Here is a 21,420-nt window from a genome sequence, read left to right as displayed (position 1 = left end):
GCTAGGGATTGGTTGAACCGGCTCTACTTAAATAGAGCAGTGAGCGGAAGTTCAATGCGGCCATTTTCAATGCTGGATGCCCTTAGGCCGAGCCGCGGCCATTTTGAATAAGGGAACACACACAGCAATCTTTAATAAAGAATGGGCAAAAACAGAGCACAAATATATATCCAAATACACGAGCAAATTGGTCAGTGTATTACCTGGACTTGATTAAAGAGGCTAAAACAAGATAATTGCACATATAGACAAATAGTCATAAAAGTGCAAAGTGAGAAGACCGGAACATATCGTGAGCACAGAAGGTCACTTAAACAATAATAGTAGATAACGGTCTGTGCTGAATCAGATATGGGAAGAAACCATTAGCTTCTCTTGTATATGAAATTGCATATTTAAAATAGTAAAATAAGTTAAAATTAAACATATATATATATTAAATATATGATTTATTGATAAAAATGGGTCACCGCCCAAAAATGTATAATAAAATAGTAAAATAGTGATAAAATCCACGCTAGCTCAAAAAATTGCCCATCATCGCACAATCTAATGAATGCTAGTTGCCATTAAATATAGGGCAGGCAGGGGGTGGAAAAAAAGGGGTAAGAATAAAAAAATAAAAATAAATAAACCGAAGTGTAGCTTCATCTCATCCTTTACAATAAACTACAATGCATCCCTCCTTAAAAATTACTAAGAAAACAGTTGACATCAAAGTCCACATTCAATCCATCAGGCACCAATGAGTGTAAAGTGTGTATCCATTGGGATTCTTTTTGGCTTATCGTTCTGACTAGATGTGCCCCTCTCCATGGTTTGTTGTACTTATCTATAGCCCAGAAAGATAAATGACGTGGATTTCTATTGTGGACTTGGTCAAAGTGTCTACTAACATTGTGTTTATCAAAACCCTTTAGTATGTTTTTGATGTGTTCTTTAATACGAACCATCAAAGGTCTTTTGGTTCTACCTACATATTGTAGATTACATGTGCACTGTAAAACGTATACCACACCCTCTGTGTGGCAACTGATAAAATCTTTAATTGGATACCATACATTAGTGTGGGTGGTCAAAAATTCCGTTCTCTTCAATTGGGGCCCTTTTGCATGTAAACATGCAAAACAATACTTGCAAGGGAAAAAAAACCTTTTTGTTGAAAAAGGTATAGCCACTCCTAGGGGGAGGGTCAACTACATTTTTAACCAGCATATCTCGAACAGTAGGGGCTCTTTTATAGATAATGTTGGGTTTGGCAGGCAGAATTTTCTTGAGATGTTTATCTGCTGTCAAAACATGCCAATGTTTCTTAAAAAGTTTCTCCACATCTTTATATTGGACATTGTAATCCATAATGATAACTGGTGCTTCCAAATTCCGTTGAGGTTTCATACTACCTTGCAGCATACACTTCCTATCAAGTCCAGCAACAGCTTGAATTTGTTGCTGGATAAAATGCTCCGGATATCCTCTCTTTTGGAACCTTTCCCCAATAAATTCAGCTTGGGTGAGAAAATCAGAAAACTCAAGAACCATACAGATCCCCAAGAAGATCAAGGGAGGAAAGAGCAATCCGTACTCCAGAAGAAAACGGGGATGCTGAGCGGGGAAGAGATCCCAAAAGAGAGTGGAAAAGGGGAGGGAGTCTTCAACATAAGTGGCAAAATATTATCCACTGATGAGTTGGTGGTGTTGGAAGGGGGCCTCAAACATGCACCTGTAAAAAATTTAAACAAGTTCGATACGTATATCAATATCCAAAAATGTATTCGAAAAGTCAATATTAAAAAATACTTCCTAGGAAATCCAGTTAAATGTCAACCACCCACATCCAGAGAAATAGACATTGTACAACACAGTACTCTTCGTAATAATTCTGTGTTCAATCCTCAGGTCAGTAATGGCCAACACATTGAAGTTTTTAAAAAACTAGTGCTCCAAGATTTGGAAGCTTTGAAATTAAAGAAGGCCTCGGACCCCCCACATATCAAAAGGGGTATTCAAAGCCTAAAAAAACGGAAAGATATTGTGATTCGCCCCGCGGATAAAGGGGGAGGAGTTGTGGTCCAATCCAAGGAACAATACCATCAGGAACTCCTTGGACAACTTCAAGATGAGGACACATATACGAAATTATTAGCCAATCCCATCGCTAATTACAAATCACAATTAAAGCATTTGATCCATTTAGGCAAGAAAAAAAAGATATTTTGAATAAAAAGGAGGCCATCTTTTTGCTACCGGAAACTTGCAGAATTCCTGTCATATATACCATCCCGAAAATACACAAGGATAAAATTAACCCTCCGGGCAGACCGATCGTTAATGGGATCGATTCTCTGACTTCAAGGATGGGCCAGTATTTGGACCATTTCTTGCAATCAGCAGTGCAGCAAACAAAGTCGTATTTGAGAGACACAAAACATGTCCTTCAAATACTAGAAGAAATACCAGTCTCAGAAGGTAACACATTATTAGCCACCGCAGATGTGTCATCTCTATACACGATCGTGAAACACCACCAAGCGTGTAGTGCAACTAAATGGCTTTTGAAGAATTACACCACTTTAGTCTGCAAGCAACGAAAGTTTTTGATCAAATGCCTTGAGTTCTGTTTGGTTATACCAAAAATAATTGGATTTCAAACATTTTACAACCAAAAAACAGGCATTGCCATGGGCGCTAAATTTGCCCCTTCAGTGGCTAATGCGTTTATGGCACAGTGGGAAGAAGAGGTAGTGTATTCAAGCACCCCACCAGAATTAATCCTGTACAAAAGGTACATTGATGATGTGCTGATTGTTTGGAATGGTTCTAAGAACTCGTTGGAAGAATTCTTCATAGGCCTTAACTCTAATGATCAAAACATTAAATTGGTCACAAACATCAGTAACAATATGGTGAATTTTTTGGATTTAGATATCATGATTATTGAGAAGAATCTTATAACCAAAACACATTTTAAAAGTGTAGACACCAATAGTTACTTATCTCAAAGTTGTCACTACAAATCGTGGCTATGGAATATTCCGAAAGGACAGTTAGTCCGCATTAGACGCAATTGCACTAAGGAGACTGATTTTCTCACCCAAGCTGAATTTATTGGGGAAAGGTTCCAAAAGAAAGGATATCCGGAGCATTTTATCCAGCAACAAATTCAAGCTGTTGCTGGACTTGATAGGAAGTGTATGCTGCAAGGTAGTATGAAACCTCAACGGAATTTGGAAGCACCAGTTATTATGGATTACAATGTCCAATATAAAGATGGAGAAACTTTTTAAGAAACATTGGCATGTTTTGACAGCAGATAAACCTCTCAAGAAAATTCTGCCTGCCAAACCCAACATTATCTATAAAAGAGCCCCTACTGTTCGAGATATGCTGGTTAAAAATGTAGTTGACCCTCCCCCTAGGAGTGGCTATACCTTTTTCAACAAAAAGTTTTTTTTTTTCCTTGCAAGTATTGTTTTGCATGTTTACATGCAAAAGGGCCCCAATTGAAGAGAACGGAATTTTTGACCACCCACACTAATGTATGGTATCCAATTAAAGATTTTATCAGTTGCCACACAGAGGGTGTGGTATACGTTTTACAGTGCACATGTAATCTACAATATGTAGGTAGAACCAAAAGACCTTTGATGGTTCGTATTAAAGAACACATCAAAAACATACTAAAGGGTTTTGATAAACACAATGTTAGTAGACACTTTGACCAAGTCCACAATAGAAATCCACGTCATTTATCTTTCTGGGCTATAGATAAGTACAACAAACCATGGAGAGGGGCACATCTAGTCAGAACGATAAGCCAAAAAGAATCCCAATGGATACACACTTTACACTCATTGGTGCCTGATGGATTGAATGTGGACTTTGATGTCAACTGTTTTCTTAGTAATTTTTAAGGAGGGATGCATTGTAGTTTATTGTAAAGGATGAGATGAAGCTACACTTCGGTTTATTTATTTTTTATTTTTTTATTCTTACCCCTTTTTTTCCACCCCCTGCCTGCCCTATATTTAATGGCAACTAGCATTCATTAGATTGTGCGATGATGGGCAATTTTTTGAGCTAGGGTGGATTTTATCACTATTTTACTATTTTATTATACATTTTTGGGCGGTGACCCATTTTTATCAATAAATCATATATTTAATATATATATGTTTAATTTTAACTTATTTTACTATTTTAAATATGCAATTTCATATACAAGAGAAGCTAATGGTTTCTTCCCATATCTGATTCAGCACAGACCGTTATCTACTATTATTGTTTAAGTGACCTTCTGTGCTCACGATATGTTCCGGTCTTCTCACTTTGCACTTTTATGACTATTTGTCTATATGTGCAATTATCTTGTTTTAGCCTCTTTAATCAAGTCCAGGTAATACACTGACCAATTTGCTTGTGTATTTGGATATATATTTGTGCTCTGTTTTTGCCCATTCTTTATTAAAGATTGCTGTGTGTGTTCCCTTATTCAAAATGGCCGCGGCTCGGCCTAAGGGCATCCAGCATTGAAAATGGCCGCATTGAACTTCCGCTCACTGCTCTATTTAAGTAGAGCCGGTTCAACCAATCCCTAGCCTCTGATGAAGTGTCGTGACGTAAGGCGTATCTAGAATTACCGGAAGTGACGCGGCATCTCGTCCGTACTACCGCTGTATGTCATCTCGGTTTTTATCCTGAAAGTTTTTGCTATGCACCCAGATTTCTTTTATCAATTAAACATTCGTTGAGAATTACTTCACTATTGGAGCCCTTTTTCTTCTTTTTAATCACCTTGTGTTTGCTGGGATACGGAGTCGCCATCTTTGGGAAGCCCGGAACTATACACAGAGTGGAGGACACGCGCCTGGAGAATAATCGAGAGGACGGCGGTCGCTCATTGGAGAAGTTGTGGGACAGTCCAGCTGATTCCGATGCTGTTTTTCCCTGTGAGGGAGGTAAGCGTTTTGTGAGCCCGATCATCGGGAGTTGTTCACCATATGCAACTGGATCACTCCATCGCTGCCAGCACGTTTACACGAATCACTTTATTATTGATTGTTGTCATTTGGGACATTTAATTGCTTTATTTATTCAGTTTTTTATTTGCATCACCTCATTGGACTATCTGTGTTTAGCACTTGTCTCACGCCACTGCATGTGGATTGGAGTTATTTTCCTCTATTTTAGAGGATCGTAAACTTTTATTTTGCTTTATTGTTCACTCAATTTATTTTGTCTATGCCATATGTCATATTCCTTTGCGCTCATCATACACTGTTATACTCTGTAGAGAATGTATTAACAAACTGATACAGGAACATACCACTGAGCAGGGCAGTGAGTTGGCAGCATCAGTAAAGAACTTTTTTTTTCTGTTTAGGGTTTCAGCTTCAGACTACTCTTTCAACACAGCAGGTAGCATTGCCAAAAATGCAAGTATTGCCATCCACTAGTGTAGGCCCTCCAGTAGCCACCAGGGAAGAGGCTGAGGAGGACCCAGATGGCACAGCCTCTGGCTCCCAAGAATCAGAGGGAGAAGCTCTGGAAGGATTCCAGAAAGCCATCCCAGTACAAACTGCCTCTGAAAGAGGTGGACAATCTCTAGGGGGGTGGGGGCAGGCAATGTATACCACACTAGGTTGCAAAAAACACCTACCTTCATGACCAAATGTATGAGGGCCAAGGAGAACAGGAAAAGAGAAATTTTCCAGTCCATGAGGTATTGGTAGAGGCAAAGGGAATGGCAGGATCCAGAAAAGAAACCTTATAATGGTTTTAAAAAAATTGTGGAAGGGGGGGGGAGAATCATGTCGACGCGATGGACTCCCTCTTAAAGTCGTAAGAAGCCTAAAACCAGCTATGGCAGTAACTGTAGTGGCCCGAAACATAGTTTTGACTGACTGATACAAGCCCACATTGAGGGAACTGCAAAAGAGCAGATGCCACCCCCCCCATGCTCTGAGATATCGCAGAAGCATCAGTGGACTTGGCACAGATGGCAGTCAGATTCTCCGCCTTATCCAACTCTGCAAGAGTGGGTGAAGACATGGCCGGGGGACTGCGTGTCTAAAGCCAAACTTTGCAGGATCCCATATACAGGGGACTTGCTATGTAGACCAGGGTTAGAGAAAATTCTGGGTTGCACGGACAAAACATTTCCATGTAAACCAGCCTGGGGACAGCCACAGCAAAATGGAGGCAAAGAGGCGACGAAAGATCCTGCTTTAGTGCACCCAAGGTGGAAAACAAATTACCTTGGGTACAAATATTTTTTTTTTTTTTTTTTTTTTTTTTGTCCTGAACAAGCCCCCCCCAATGACAAACCGGGGGGGAGAGACTGGGGGCCTCCCCCACAATAAAGAGATCCTCCAATAAGTTCATGTTGAGAATGATGGGGAAACAAATCACTTGGAGTTCTCAATCCCCTTCAAACAGGTTTTACATCACCAAACTCTCAAACAAAAGGCCAGAGGCTTAATAAAAGCCATAAAATAACTCGAAGCAGAATGTCAATACCAAAGTACTAATAGAAGAAAGGTCAGGGCTTCTACTTCCACATAGTTGGGTTACAAAAACCCTTAAAAGGTCAGGCCAATACTCAACCTCAAAAGGTTCAGGATGGACTCCATGTATTTGGTAATGCCTTGATTGCCTCCAAACTGCTGTCTTCCCTGGATCTAAAGGATGCGTACTTGCACACCCCGATAGCTTAAAGTCACCAAACTTCTAAGATTGTCGATAAGAACAAAGACTAAATCCATGCACCTTCAATTTTGGGCTGTACCCTTCAGCCTTTCCTCTTTGTCCCGAATATTTATAAGAATTTTGACGTAATCCCTGGCAACACTTCGCATCAAGGGCATATCCATTATCTCCTATCTAGAAAGTCTTCTATTTTCAAACTCCCGTGAAATTGCTAGAGAACCTGACATACACACAAACTAACGCTGAGATGCAAATATCTCCCTCTCCTGGTTGGGAAAGGGACACTAAATGACATCATCCAGCCCTGCATAGGGGTGGAAGCGCTGCTGCTAGAGCTGGCTCTGCCTGCTTGTCATTATGACACGCAGGAGACTCAAACTACAGAGGGAGACACACAGAGCAAACCAGCCCACCAGGAATCTTTCCCGATGGCCAGTCCATGCCTGCTACCAATCCAAGAGGATCTCTTCTCCCAGGGTCCAGTGTCGTCCCCAGGTGAAAAGGTGGAACTTTGCTGCTTGGTTTCTGAGAAGCTGCTGAAAGCTAAGGGATTCTCAAACCACTTGATACGATGCAAAGCAGGGAAATTAACTTGCACCATTTACCAGAGGGTATAGAAATGTTTTAGCAAATGGTGTACCAAGAACTCCTTTAAAATACAAAGTTCAGTGGCGGACTTGGAGTTTCTGCAGAGTGGAGCAGATAAAGGTCAAAGCCTCAGCACATTGAGTCAGGTTTCAGTGCTGTCAGTATATCAGGAAAGAGAACTAGTGTCCAATCCATGGATATTTAGGGCCAGATTCACGTAGATCAGCGGATCTATAGATCCGCTCGATCTACGGGATTTAAGATCCGCTCCCGCAAGTTTGGGAAGCAAGTGGGTAATTCACAAACCACTTGCCTCCAAACTTGCGGATCGTAAAACCCCCGGCGGAATTCAAATTCCGCGGCTAGGGGGAGTGTACTATTTAAATCAGGCGCGTTCCCGCGCCGATTTAAATGCGCATGCGCCGTCCGGGGAATTTCCCAGCGTGCATTGCACGTTTCGACGTGAGCGTGACTTGCGACGCGCGTTTGTGAATCGGCGTACGCAAACGACGTAAGAAAATTCAAACGACGCGGGAACGACGACTATACTTGCCATTGGCTGCGCCTCATAGAAGCAGGGGTAAGTATACGCCGGGAAAGCCGCTACGGAAACGTCGTAAGAAGACTGCGTACGTTCGTGAATTTGCGTATCTCGCTGATTTACATATTATTCAGTGTAAATCAGCGGGAACGCCCCCGGCGCCATTTTTAAATTGAAAATAAGATCCGACAGTGTAACACTGTCGGATCTTAGCCATATCTATGCGTACCTGATTCTATGAATCGGGCAGTGTAAGTCAGAGATACGACGGTGTATCTGGAGATACACCGTCGTATCTCTTTGTGAATCTGGCCCATAGACTCTTTAAACCCTTGTGCAGGCAGAAGGTACAAGGTCCAGCCTTTCCAAAATGGGACCGGTCATTGGTGCTACAAACTGACAGAGGACCCTTTTGAACCACAGGAAAATTGCAGTTTGAAGATGCTCACACTTAAACGGTCTTCTTGGTAGCAATTACTGCTGCCAGAAGGGTCTGTGAGATAGAGGCCTCTATCAATCAGACCCCCCCCCCCCCTTTCTCCAGATTTTCCTGGATCGCATTGTTGAGATGGATCCAGCCTTTTTGCCTAAAGTGGCCTCAATTGGAGGCCAAGATATTTACCTTGGTTTTGTACAAATTCTTCCAGGTGAAAGGGGAATTAAGTTCCATATGTTGGTCATCCAATCGATGTGTCCTACATTGATTGGATGAATCAAAAGCACTTGGACAGATTCCTCTTTATTTTAGGGGCTGGGAAAGGGCACAAGGCCTCAAAATGCACCATAGCCAGGTGGTGAAGAGGCTATTGGGCAGGCTTGTATGTTAGGAGGCATGCAGATCCCAGAGGGTATCAGGGCACACTGCCTGCGACGTTGCCACTGATCTGGAGCAATGCCGTAACAGATTTGTAAAGTGGCAACATGGTCCAGCTTTGCCACTTTTGTAAGACTCTATAGGGTGGACCTTTTGGTCATCAAAGGATCAGACCTTTGGACCCAAGGTCTTAAAAGCTGTAGTCCCACCCTAAGGTATGTGCTCGCTTATCAGGTGGCTGTCCTGAAACTTATGGGGGTGGGGGGGAAATGAAGTTGCTTACTAATGGTCTTTCACAACAGCACAGGTACCCACCCAAATGTATAACATTTCCTTAAAGGAAATGTGATAACTATGTATCATATGTTGTCTCCCCAGTGGACTGGAGGTGCTCTTTTAAAAACTGAGGAGCCAGCAGGGGAGGAGGAAATTTAAAGATGGCTGGCCCAGTGTTTCCTGCGGAGGGGAGGGGCCAAGTTCTCTCAGATGGCTGTCCTGAAACTCCAGGAAACCTTATCGGTGGGGGAAATAAAAATCCAACCTGTCAAATTGTGTTGTGGAGGCAGCCATACACTGATCAAAATGACTGGTCCCTGCTAAACTGGCTAAATTTCAATCTGTATAGCCAGCTTGGGTATGCTTGCTATAAACGTGGGAATAAAAGTCCAAGCTAGTTCAAATTCTAAATTTTCTGTTTTGTACATTGTTAAAATGCTTAATGTGGTTTTGTTGTAAAAGCTACACTTTTTTTTTATTTTTATTTTTTTGCCTTCATGCATTTCCTGCATAAGGCAAGTCGCAGCATTTGTATCGGGCTCCCCAATACTGAGTCCTTACTCTATCCAATGCTGTGCCTGTCTGTTCTGTAAATGCAGAGCCCACGACTAAGGCGGCAGTGGGGTCTATTGGCTCCTGTCAATCAAATGAGGTGGCAGGGTTAAGCCACTGTGCCTATAGAGCCCACAGGAAGCTGTTTCGTATAGTGGTATACAGAGGAGTAACCAAGAACCCTGGCAGGAGACCTCTGAAGATTGGCGCTGCTTTGTGCAATACCATTGTACAGAGCAGGTAAATGTATACCTGTGTTTAAGACTGTGAAGTCACTTTAATTGTTCTAATCTGGAAATCTCTCCTCTCCTCCAGTATTTTGATGATGGACCACGTATAGAATCTGCTTTTAGAAGTTTTATTCACCGTGCTGACTATGAACAGAAGGATGAAAGCTATGAGATCATAGTCTGCCATGATAATGTTATCCGCTATATTGTATGCAGGTAAGGGAATCTGCCATTGCTCTTACACTTTTTGTGAAAAGGGGCAAACCAATATTTTTGCATGCAAAAAAAAGCTTATGCTGTTTTTTGCCTTTTGTGTGAGTCAAAGGGAGTATTGGAAATGCAGTCCATAAAGGCCTATTGCTTCACCAGCCTGTAAGCTGGAGAGTATTGTGTAATTTGGCTGCACCAAAGTACACTGCCAGAACTGTGACCAAAGATTGTCTTTTAGCTGTACTGGAGGTGCAAGTTCAGGGTGGGCTAGAACACTACAGCATAATGCACACTTGGACCACCCACAATCGTTATATGTTGCTACTTTGATAAGGAATACAGTTATGGTAGCCGATGGCTACCATAACCCAGTACAGTCTTCAAGAGGGGGTGGGGTCCTCTAAGATGAATGTGGTCTCTGCAGCGGATATTCTGCGAGATCACTTATCGGTGGCAGAAGAGGGGCCCACTTACCGGACCCATTGCTGGGTATGGAGAAGAGTGAGGGGGAAGATGGCCCCCATCTGTCTCCATACCACTGTGGAAGCAATGTCAAACGTCACTTCTGCCCAATGCTCTTAGGGTTTTTTAATTTTTAGTCTTAAATATGAGATCTGGAGTCAAAAGAGCTAATATTTGGGAGGACCTGTTATGCTTTTTCTATTGCAAGGGATGTTTTACACTCCTTGTAATAGGAATAGATGTGAGACTTTAAAGTGTCAAAAAAAATTTTTAAGCGCCCGACTTGGTTGGGCACAGAAGCAAACGCATACGTGAGCAGCGCCCACTTATGAAAACTGTTCAAATTACACATGTGGGGTATCGCCATGATCGTTGGAGTGAGAGCAATAATTCTAGACCTCTGACTCAAACATGCAACCTGTAGAATTTTTAAGGGTAAAAGTTTGTCACATTCAATGAGTGGGTACAATTTTGAAGCGTGACATGTCAATTTACTCGGTGTAACATTATCTTTTTCAAAATGTAAAACAAATTTGGCTAACGTTGCTGTTTAATGCAAAAGTTTTTTATTTTATTTTTTTCTTCAAAAGTGCGCTTGTAAGACCGCTGCGCAAATACCGTGATAAAGTATTGCAAAGCACGCCATTTTATTCTCTAGGGTGTTAGAAATATATTTCTATGTTTGGAGGTTCCAAGTAATTTTTCTAGCAATTTTTCTAGCAAACTGTTAACTTGTAAATGCCAAGTCTCCAAAAGAGGCTCAGTTCTTAAAGGGGTTGTAAAGGTTTGGTAAAAAAGCTAGTGCATTGTTTTACTTTGATTTCCCTTCTAAATGTTTTTTTTCTTTGTCTGAATTTCTCACTTGCTGTTCCTCAGTACGTTTGCCCCCATCTGAGCTGTTCTGGCTGGGGGTTAGTTGGCATGCTCGCCCCCCTCCCTTGGGACTACATGGGGCACACTTACTGAGGTGGAACAGGAAGTGAGATATTCAGACTGGGGGGGACATTTAAAAGGGAAATCAAAGGAAAAGTTAAGTGAACTAACAATGCACGAGCTTAACCACTTGCCGACCGCGCTATAGCAAAAATACTGCTACAGCGCGGTCGAGTTACCCTGACAGGACGTCTCTGGGACGTCCTCGTGCACTTCCGCGTTTGCGCGTCCCCTGGGGTGCGCTCGCGGAAGTGTCTGTGCTCGCCGGGTCTAGAAGACCCTGGCGCATCACGGATGACGGTAAATAGCCGCTGATCGCGGCCATTTACCACGTGATCGCTCCGTCAAATGACGGAGCGATCACTTGTAAACAAACCGGCGTCATTTGATGACGCCGGTTCCTCCCTCTCCTCTCTGTACCGTTCGGTACAGAGAGAGGGGGGAGCGGGTGTCAGCAGCTGCTGTGGCTGGATCTGTGACAACTGCAGTCACAGATCCAGCCATCCTTCCCTGCGCAATACTCTGCCTGCAATACCCCATTACTCTGCCTGCAATACCCCATTACTCTGCCTGCAATACCCCATTACTCTGCCTGCAATACCCCATTACTCTGCCTGCAATACCCCATTACTCTGCCTGCAATACCCCATTACTCTGCCTGCAATACCCCATTACTCTGCCTGCAATACCCCAATACTCTGCCTGCAATACCCCAATACTCTGCCATACCCCATACTCTGCCTGCCATACCCCATACTCTGCCTGCCATACCCCATACTCTGCCTGCCATACCCCATACTCTGCCTGCCATACCCCATACTCTGCCTGCCATACCCCATACTCTGCCTGCCATACCCAAATACTCTGCAATACCCAAATACTCTGCAATGCCCAAATACTCTGCAATGCCCCTAATACTCTGCAATGCCCCCAATACTCTGCATATAATGTTTTGGGGTTCTATGTAATTTTCTAGCAAATAAATGGTGATTTTTTCCATGTAGGAGAGAAATGTCAGAATTGGCCTGGGTGCTCCAGAACGCCTGATGGTGCTCCCTGCATGTTGGGCCTCTGTATGTGGCCACGCTGTGTAAAAGTTGCACACTTGGGGTATCGCCATACTCTGGAGGAATAGCAGAATGTGTTTTGGGGTGTCATTCGTGGTATGCATATGCTGTGTGTGAGAAATAACCTGCGAATATGACAGAAACAAGTTTTTATTTATTTTTACAGAATTTTCTGACGTTTTTCTTTTATAGCGCAAAAAATAAAAAACCCAGAGGTGATCTAATACCACCAAAAGAAAGCTCTATTTGTGTAAAAAAAAGGACACAAATTTCAAATTGGTACAATGTTGTATGACTGAGTAATTGTCATTCAAATTGTGAGAGCACCGAAAGCTAAAAATTGGTCTGGTTAGGAAGGGGGTTTAAGTGCCCAGTGGTCAAGTGGTTAAAGGAACCTATTTGGAAAATAAAAAAACAAACCTTTACAGCCCCTTAAGTGGTTAAAATGACTATAGATCATGCACACTAAGGTAAGCTTACCAAAACTGGAGCACTCAGAATCTGGCACAGCTGTACATGGTAGCAAACTGGCTAACTTTAACCTGTTCAGTTAAGCTTTGGCAATAAAAACCTGGAAGCTGATTGGTTTCTGAGGGGGTTGCACCAGATTGTGCAGTCCATTTTTAGTAAACCATCCCCTGAGTGCTTTCTGCTACTTGTTCAGAATATGTAAATGCTTAAAAGTTCTCATTTATGTATCTAAAGTTGTACCTCCCAACTTTTTGAGTTGAACGAGGGATGCATATTGACAAAAGTGTGTCAGCATAGGACACTCCCCATGCCATGTCCCCTTAAGGACAATACAAAAAAATGAGTTTCACACAAGTGTTTGTGGGAGGGGTGTTTTTATTTTTTAAATGTACAAATACTGCAATTTTTAGAAATTAAATGAGAGGTTGAGCACTGGGAAAGACTTTTTGAAAGTGCAGGCCAAACTGAGGAAAGGGACTTTGTACCAAATCGGGGACAATTGGGAGCTATGTGGTAACTAATCTTCAAAGTTCACAATGGGCACTGAGAAGCAATTGGTCCCCTAATGTGGGCAACCAGCAGGTGTTCAAGCCATTCTAAAGTCAGGTTTTAATTGGTTTCTGTATTGTACCTGAGCAAAACCATTTTGAAAGCTGCCTTTTTTTGCAGCATCATAGAAGTGGGTCATCTTTTGGCACTGCATTATGTACTCCTGTGTTGAAAATTCACCACCAGAATGGAGACCAACTGGTCTCATAATAGGAGTCAGTCCTTCTGCTCACATTTGCTGATAACTCTGTATGGCAAAGTTTACACAGACCCTGCCACCACTCAGAAGCTATCTGCAGTTGATGGGCAGTGAGGAATTGTCGCCGCCTTGGCAGTTTTTAACCCTGCAAAGCCCACAGCACTGAAGGCTCAAATGCCTATTTGTCTCACTCCAAAGCCCCTACACTGTCACTACCTACTGCTAACCAACTGCCATTTCTTACTGTCCTGCAATGCATATCGCTCAATGCAATGTACTGTTGTGCACTAATACTGGTCACACCTGGACGGGATACCCTTCCAGGTAGGTTGTAATGCCCAATAACTTTTTTAAATTCCGTTTTATTTTCAACATCATACAAATTGGAGCATTCAAATATATATTTGAGAAATCCAGATACAGTATGCATATTGCATCATCCATTAACCCCCGCCCCCCAACAAAAACAATTTAGTAATAACTTCTAAAGTTGGCCCTGGATTAAAGCCTAACACTTTTTGCAGTTTACTAGCCTTTTGAGCTGGCTATTAAATGCATTGATCATGGATGAGATTCTTTCCCAACCTTTCAACTCGGTGTCCTTTCTAGAACAGGATGACAACACTATCCTACTACTCTGTATCATGACAAGGGATAAAACTGCAGAACCCAGCCCCTTTCTCGTTGTGATTCTATAGTCCTCAGAGCTATGAAACTGACATGGGTGTGTGCACCCCAAATCTTAAACCTCTGTGTGTATTTTTTAATAAGGGGGGGGGGGGTTTAAAACATGGTTGCTCAACCTGTGTCCCTCCTGCAGAACGTCCCAAGAGGCATTGCAAGGCTGACCATAGTTTCACGACGGCTAAAGCCACAGGTTGAGCACCCATGTATTAAAACATGGTGCAAGGGGATTCTGCACCACACAAGGTGATTTAGGTGTGCAAATGCCTATAGAAAATGATGGGCAGACTGCAGGAAACATGATTTCTTGTCATTTCCTTATTGGGTGTAGATGCACTTTAAAAGCACAACACCTGGAATTTGAACATTGGGGCTCTACTGTTCTTGGAAACTATGTAAGGTGTTTTGAGACTCTAGACACATTTCCAAGATTGAAAGTCTAAACTGTCTTCCTTCCCATAGGGCTCTTCAGGTGCCTCCTGAAGCTTGGCTACGCATGGATCTAAATCATGGCAGCATCACTGAACTTGTGATTCACCACAATGGTCGTGTAACTCTAAGAATGCTTGGCGATGCCGGCTATATGCCTGCTTCAAAACTCAGCTGCTAAACTATGACAGATTTATGCAAACCCAATTGGCATTCAGGATCAATACAACTGCATCCCAACTATAGGAAATGCTTTATGCAAGATACTGTAACATATATGGTGATGGAATTAAAAGCCTTTTTGCTTTCAGAAGGCACTATGGGAGTTTACTACAATATTCAAAAGTGTGGTGACTGCTAATTTAAATCAACAATTCCTAAACACTTGATGAAGTCTGCAGAAAGTGTGATGTAGCTGTATTTTATGTATGAAGTGGATAATTTACTCAGTTCTTTACACTCTGGATTTGTGTACCAATTTAATGTCTCTTGTTTCACTTTTTCTATATATTAAGCTGTACCTGGTGAGAGCTTTATTTTTATGTACCAAATTTAATAAATGCAGACCAAAACTATTAATTTGCGTGTTTTATATATGTGAAATGTTTTTTTCAAGTGCAAGATCAAATAACCACATCAAAAGAGCTCTAATATGCCATTTTCTTGGTGTTTTTGTTTTGTTTTTTAACTTTTACTTGGTGGATTTCTAATCGGCAAGTAGGACACTAGTTTTCCTACAATTGTTTAATTTGTATGGGCAATCAACACAACAAAGTATTTCGCATTCAGGGGGCCCACACCATAGAAGTTATAACTGTTTAGTGTCCTTTAAGCTGCCCATAGATTGGGGGGGGGGGGGATACATTTTCAGCAGGGACTGGCCAAGACTTGATACATTTATGGGCAGACTGGTTGTACCACCCATGCAAGGAGAAGATTGTGATAATTGCTAGCGGCTGCTTGCAATAAGTGAATCTGGCATGCTTGTTGCACCCAAGGTAATCACTCAATGTTGTACATTCGGCCTGCCCATTAACTGTTCAAATCTTGGCTGGTTTCTGCTGAACTGTCTGCTTCAAATCATGTATGGCCAACAAACAATTGCTGCCCCCCCCCCCCCCCCCCCATTATACCTATGCAGCCATCAACCGTGTTCCTGATTACTGCCACACCAGTTTAAAATTGGTCTGATGACAATATCTGTAGGGTTCCTGAACACAGCCACACCAGTCCCAGTGTAAGTTGGCAGTAGTGTTTCTAATCTGCCACACCAGTGATGTCACTCTAGTCAGTACAGCCAGCAACAGTAATGAAGAAAATTGACAACTTTGTGATAAATCTAAGCGTATTTACTTTACAAAACATTGTGGTAAATATACAACTTAAACTCCCCATGCTTCCTTACTAAACTGTCTAGTTGCCAAAAAATAGTATTTTTGGGGTTTTCATGGCATTTTGGAGCCACAATGAAATGAAGCAGTCTGTTCATCAAAATGTATACAGTATCATTAGTAGACCTTTCACTTTATGTAACAAGTAAAACTATTTTGGAAAAGTTAGCAGCTACAAATTCTGTAGCTGCTGACACTTGCCAGCCCAGAGATCTGTGGCTGTTCTCACCTGGGTGAGTTCTTTGCATCCCTGGTACAGACATCATGATTTTGGGAAGCTAGCTGTGACTCACTGCAGCTTCAGTTGGTTGCCTGCTGTGCTTTGTGAATGGCCCCACAGCCTCCTGTGACATGTCCCAAGAGGCTGTTGGGGAGACAACTTCTGCCCAGATCGCTTAGGTGAACCCAATGGAAGTGGGTTTTTGATTAGGGGAGGATAAGTGACAATTCCCCTCTCAGGTGAAGTTCTGTTTTTTAAAATAGAAGCCTGTTTTGATCTAGGTTGGGAGTGACTGTAGGCAGGGTAGTCTTAGGTAAGTAAGATTTTATGATCTGCATATAAGCAGACTCGCACTGTCTGAGAACTTTGTGTGGTCCACTATGATGTACATTTATTAAGCTATGTGTCTGGGCACATTTTTGAGATGGAATTCAACTTTTGTAATTCTGTTTGTAGGTGTGTAAGGCAAGAGACAGGGTGAGATTTTGGGATGGAGGAGTCTTAAGCGTTGAAGATATTCTTATAATATTTTTATCAGAGAGCCCATGATAATGGATCATAGAGAGAAGAACCTTAAGAGAAGCTACTGTGACAATTTTTTTCAAGTATGGTTTTACTTCAATAGTTGCAGCAGGAATTGAGAAATTGCAATGCATTATTTTTAATAAAGTTCTATCAGCCGACTCTATGAAGCCAAACAAACGCCATTTTGATACCAAGCATCCAAGCTTTGCTGGTAAGGATATCCAGTATTTTAAAAACAAGCTGATGGTGTTAAGAAAAGCAGACTTGATACTGGTGGAAAGTACCACAAGCAAAACCTAGCAGCCGTTGAAGCTTCATATTTGGCTCTCAGAATCAGGGCCGGCCTTTGCGTTGTGCGATCGCACAAGGCGCCTTGGACAATACGGGCGCCGTGCAGCTGTCACATCTCGCCAGGGCACTTGAGGGAAGGGACTGTGGAAAAAAAAAATGTGACAGACCACTCCCATCGCACGGGAGTGGTCTGAGTTGAATGGGCGGGCCATCAGCTCTTCATAGAACATCGCATCCAGAGCAGACTGCCTCCAAGCAGCAGCGTGAATCTTCTCCCTGTCCCTGCTGCTCTGTGAGCTGGTTCCGCCCCCTCCACCTCTTACATCTCTCACTGCAAGTCAGTGCGATCTCATCTCTCCTCACATCCCTCGTTGCCACCCCCCCTCACCTGTCCTCAGTCATGGCGGGGTCCGGCTGGAGATGCATGCTTCTAAGCTGGAGCCAGAGAAGTTACTGCAAGCAAGTTCACCAAGAGGTCAGATGCAGGGGGGGGGGGGGGGTGTATGTGGACTGTGGAGGGAGTTGGAGCATTCTAAAGTTCAGCCTGGACACTGACATGGCTGGGGGGGCTTCTATACATTGAGGGGGCTGAGATTTCCCTGGACTCCCCCCTGTACTGGGAACTTCCCATATGTGAGAAAGTGACAGGAACCCAGCATGGGAAAGGGGGAGTCCTGGACATGCTGGGACTTGTAGTGACTGTGTGGCAATCCCTAATTCAGTGCCACAAGAGGTTCAGATGAATGTAGAAATAACATAAGGAACACCCATAACAGAGATCATTAGCACACTACTGGGTTATATTACAACTAAGAACACCAGTGCTGCACATAATTAAAAATGTGCAAACAAAGCAGAATAAACTGATAAAAATAAAAAAATCCATATATACAGATCAAATTCATCAATAAAGTTCAAGTGAATGTGCACATAACAAATAAATACAATAAGACAACCTTAACCTACTGGATATTGCAACCAAAAGCACCAGTGCTGTAAAAAATCCAAGGTCTTGATGTGAGGTGAGCTGTTAGTACATATGGAGTGATCACACCGTCATATATTCATTTCTATCACCGCTGGGATCTGTTTGATGTATTTATTTGCTTGGACACATTGATGTGGGATGTGAAACACAAAAAAGGACACTTTATTGATGAACTTTATTATCCTATGAAATATATTTGGTTTATCTATTTATTCACCATATTTGCACATATTTAGATGTTTTACAGCGCTGGTGCATTTGGTTGCAATACCCAGCAGGGGCATCTTATTTGGATATTGCTACCACATGAACTTTATCTGCATGTGGAATTATCTTGCTTTGTTTGCACAATTTTCTATATTTGCAGCACTGGTGCTTTTGGGTGCAATATCCAGTAGGGTACTATTGATTTTTATGTCTTATATATTTATTTGTTATTTGCCGCGTTGATCATCTATATAGAAAAAGGTATGTCCCGCTAGCATTTTTAAAAAAACAAACGCCGATTCTCATTCTACTAAATAGCCTAAATGCAATGATACATTTTTTTTTTTTTTTAGGTGAACCTCCACTTTAAGCAGCGCACATAGCAAAACATGGCCTATCATGAAAGGGGGGTAAATCTTCCAGAGGTCCTATTTTTTGCCCAGAGTTTATTTATACTTCAGGCAGTCTGTAATTGGCCTGTACTGGTACCATGTACCCCCGGCTATGTCTGCACCTCTGTCATATGGAAAACTCCTACAGAGGATCACTTCATGTTTGTGACACCCCAGGTTTATTGCCTGAAGTATAAATAAACTCTGGGCAAAAAAAATTCACGGTTTAACCACATGACCTCTGGAAGATTTACCCCCCCCCCCCCCCATGACAGGCCATTTTTTGCGATGTGCACTGCATAACTTAAGATGACAACTGCGCGGTCATGCGACGCTGTACACAAATACAATTTGTATTTTTTTTTCTCTGTGGTATTTGATCACCTCTGCGTTATTAAATTTTTTCCGTGTGTTTTTTTTTTTTTTTTTAACAAAAGACCAAATTTGAAAAAAATAAATTTTTACTTTCTGCTATATAACATATCCAATTTTTATAACGTTTTTTCATAAATTTAGGCCAGGGGTCTCCAAGCTTTCTAAACAAAGGGCTGGTTTATTGTGCTTCAGGCATCAGGAGGGCCGGACTGTGGCCATTTGGAGTACAAAATGTCCTGATGTCAGTGGGGAAAAAACAATGCTCCATCTTTGGTGTCAATGGAAGAAATTGTGCCCCATAATTGGTGTCAATGGGAGTAATGGTTGCCCCATAATCGGTGTTGTCAGGAGAAATTGTGTCCCATCATTGGAGTCATTGGATGAATTGTGCCCCATCATTGGTGGCAGTAGGAGGAATTGTACCCAAGGGCCGGAATAAAAGCAAGCAAAGGGCCACATCTGGCTCCCTGGCCGCAGTTTGGAGACCTCTGATTTAGGTCAATGTTGTTGGTACAAAATATCCTAATAAGTGTCTACAAACTATGGGATATATTTATGGATTTTTTTTTTTCTAGTAATGGCGGAGATCAGCGACTTATAGCAGGGCTGCGATATTGTGACTGACAATCTGATACTTTGTGGGAACCAGTGACACTAATACAGTGATCACTGTACTAATGACACTGGCTGGCAAGGGGTTAATCATCTAGGGCAGGGGTCTCCAAACTTATTAAACGAAGGGCCAGTTTACTGTCCTTCAGACTTTAGGGGGCCGGACTGTGGCCACTGGAAATAGCAAAAATGTTCCGGTATCAGCAGGAGTAAACAATGCCACGTTTTTTGGTGTCAGTAAGAGGAGGAATTGTGCCCCATTGTTGGTGTCATTAGGAGGAATTGTGCCTTATTGTTGCTGTCATTAGGAGGAATTGTGCCCTATTGTTGGTGTCATTAGGAGGAATTGTGCCCCATTGTTGCTGTCATTAGGAGGAAATGTGCCCCATTGTTGCTGTCATTAGGAGGAATTGTGGCCCATTGTTGGTGTCATTAGGAGGAATTGTGCCCGATTGTTGGTGTCATTAGGAGGAATTGTGCCCCTTTGTTGCTGTCATTAGGAGGAATTGTGCCCCATTGTTGGTGTCATTAGGAGGAATTGTGGCCCATTGTTGGTGTCATTAGGAGGAATTGTGCCCCTTTGTTGCTGTCATTAGGAGGAATTGTGCCCCATTGTTGGTGTCATTAGGAGGAATTGTGCCCCATTGTTGGTGTCATTAGGAGGAATTGTGCCCCATTGTTGGTGTCATTAGGAGGAATTGTGCCCCATTTTTTATGTCAGAAGATGAATATTGCCCCAAGGGCCAGATAAAAGCAAGAAAAGGGCCACATCTGGCCCCTGGGCCGCAGTTTGGAGACCCCCAGATCTAGGGCAATTAAAGGCTTAACTGTTATTCGAGCGTTATTGAGGCGTTATTCAAGCGAAGCCTCATCTGAAATCCCAATGTGCTGGTAAAGCACCGCTAAGACCCTACCGTTTTAGGGCGTTTTTGCAGTGCCTCAGTGTGAAAGGGTAAGGCGTTTTTACAGCGCTTTCAATTCATTTCAATGGAGAGGGGCGTTTTTGGAGCGTCTTTTTTTCAGTGCCCAAAAGCTGCTCCAAAGATGAAAGGACTCAGTGTGAAAGGTCCATTGAGACGCACTTAAATTTTCTGTTTGTTTATTAAAACAAATTATTTGTTACAAAGTTTCTCTTTGTGTATGTTTAGGTGACCAGGGGGCGAGGGGGTGAAGATGGGGGGGGGGGGGCGCCACAAGATTAGCTCGCACAGGGTGCCTGAACACCTAAGGCCGGCCCTGCTCAGAATCGCCAGAGCTAAGAAACCTCACACCATTGCTGAGGATTTGCTGTTGCCAGCAGTCAAAGACATTGTTTGCGTTATGATTGGAGCCGAATTTGTTATGAAATTGAGTGCCATTTCCTTATCTAACGACACTGTCAGCAGGAGAATAGGTGACATGTCTGCTGATATTGATTGGGTAATCCAGGAAATGAAATCTGCTCCACTTGGAATATTTAGCTTGCTGAATCTACAGATGTTGCAAACTGTTCTCATTTACTGGTTTACGTGAGGTATATTCATGATGGCGACTTTAAAGATGATGAGTTTCTTTTTTTTTTTTTTTTTGCAAACCTCTTGAAACAACTACTGCACGTGATGTATTTGACACAATTGTTTTTTTTCTGGAAAAACACAAGTAGCCAGATTCAAGTAGAGCGGCGTATGTTTAATCGGGCGTAGCGCATCTCATTAGCGCTATGCCGACGT

The 21,420-nt window shown here is 42.4% G+C and overlaps 1 protein-coding gene across 1 annotated transcript in view; it reads left to right on the top strand.

Moving 5' to 3' along the window:
• Positions 1 to 14,982, top strand: part of LOC120935760 (serine/threonine-protein phosphatase PGAM5, mitochondrial-like) — a 28,462-nt gene extending 13,480 nt beyond the window's left edge. Inside the window, exons 5-6 of the mRNA XM_040347820.1 lie at positions 9,792 to 9,922; positions 14,744 to 14,982. Of these exons, the coding sequence (XP_040203754.1) occupies positions 9,792 to 9,922; positions 14,744 to 14,891 (279 nt within the window). The 3' untranslated portion in view covers positions 14,892 to 14,982. The remainder of the gene's footprint in view (positions 1 to 9,791; positions 9,923 to 14,743) is intronic.
• Positions 14,983 to 21,420: the final 6,438 nt, after the last annotated feature.

Source organism: Rana temporaria, chromosome 1 (assembly GCF_905171775.1).
Source record: "Rana temporaria chromosome 1, aRanTem1.1, whole genome shotgun sequence".
Classification (NCBI taxonomy): domain Eukaryota; kingdom Metazoa; phylum Chordata; class Amphibia; order Anura; family Ranidae; genus Rana; species Rana temporaria.
This window is presented reverse-complemented; position numbering and strand designations above follow the sequence as displayed.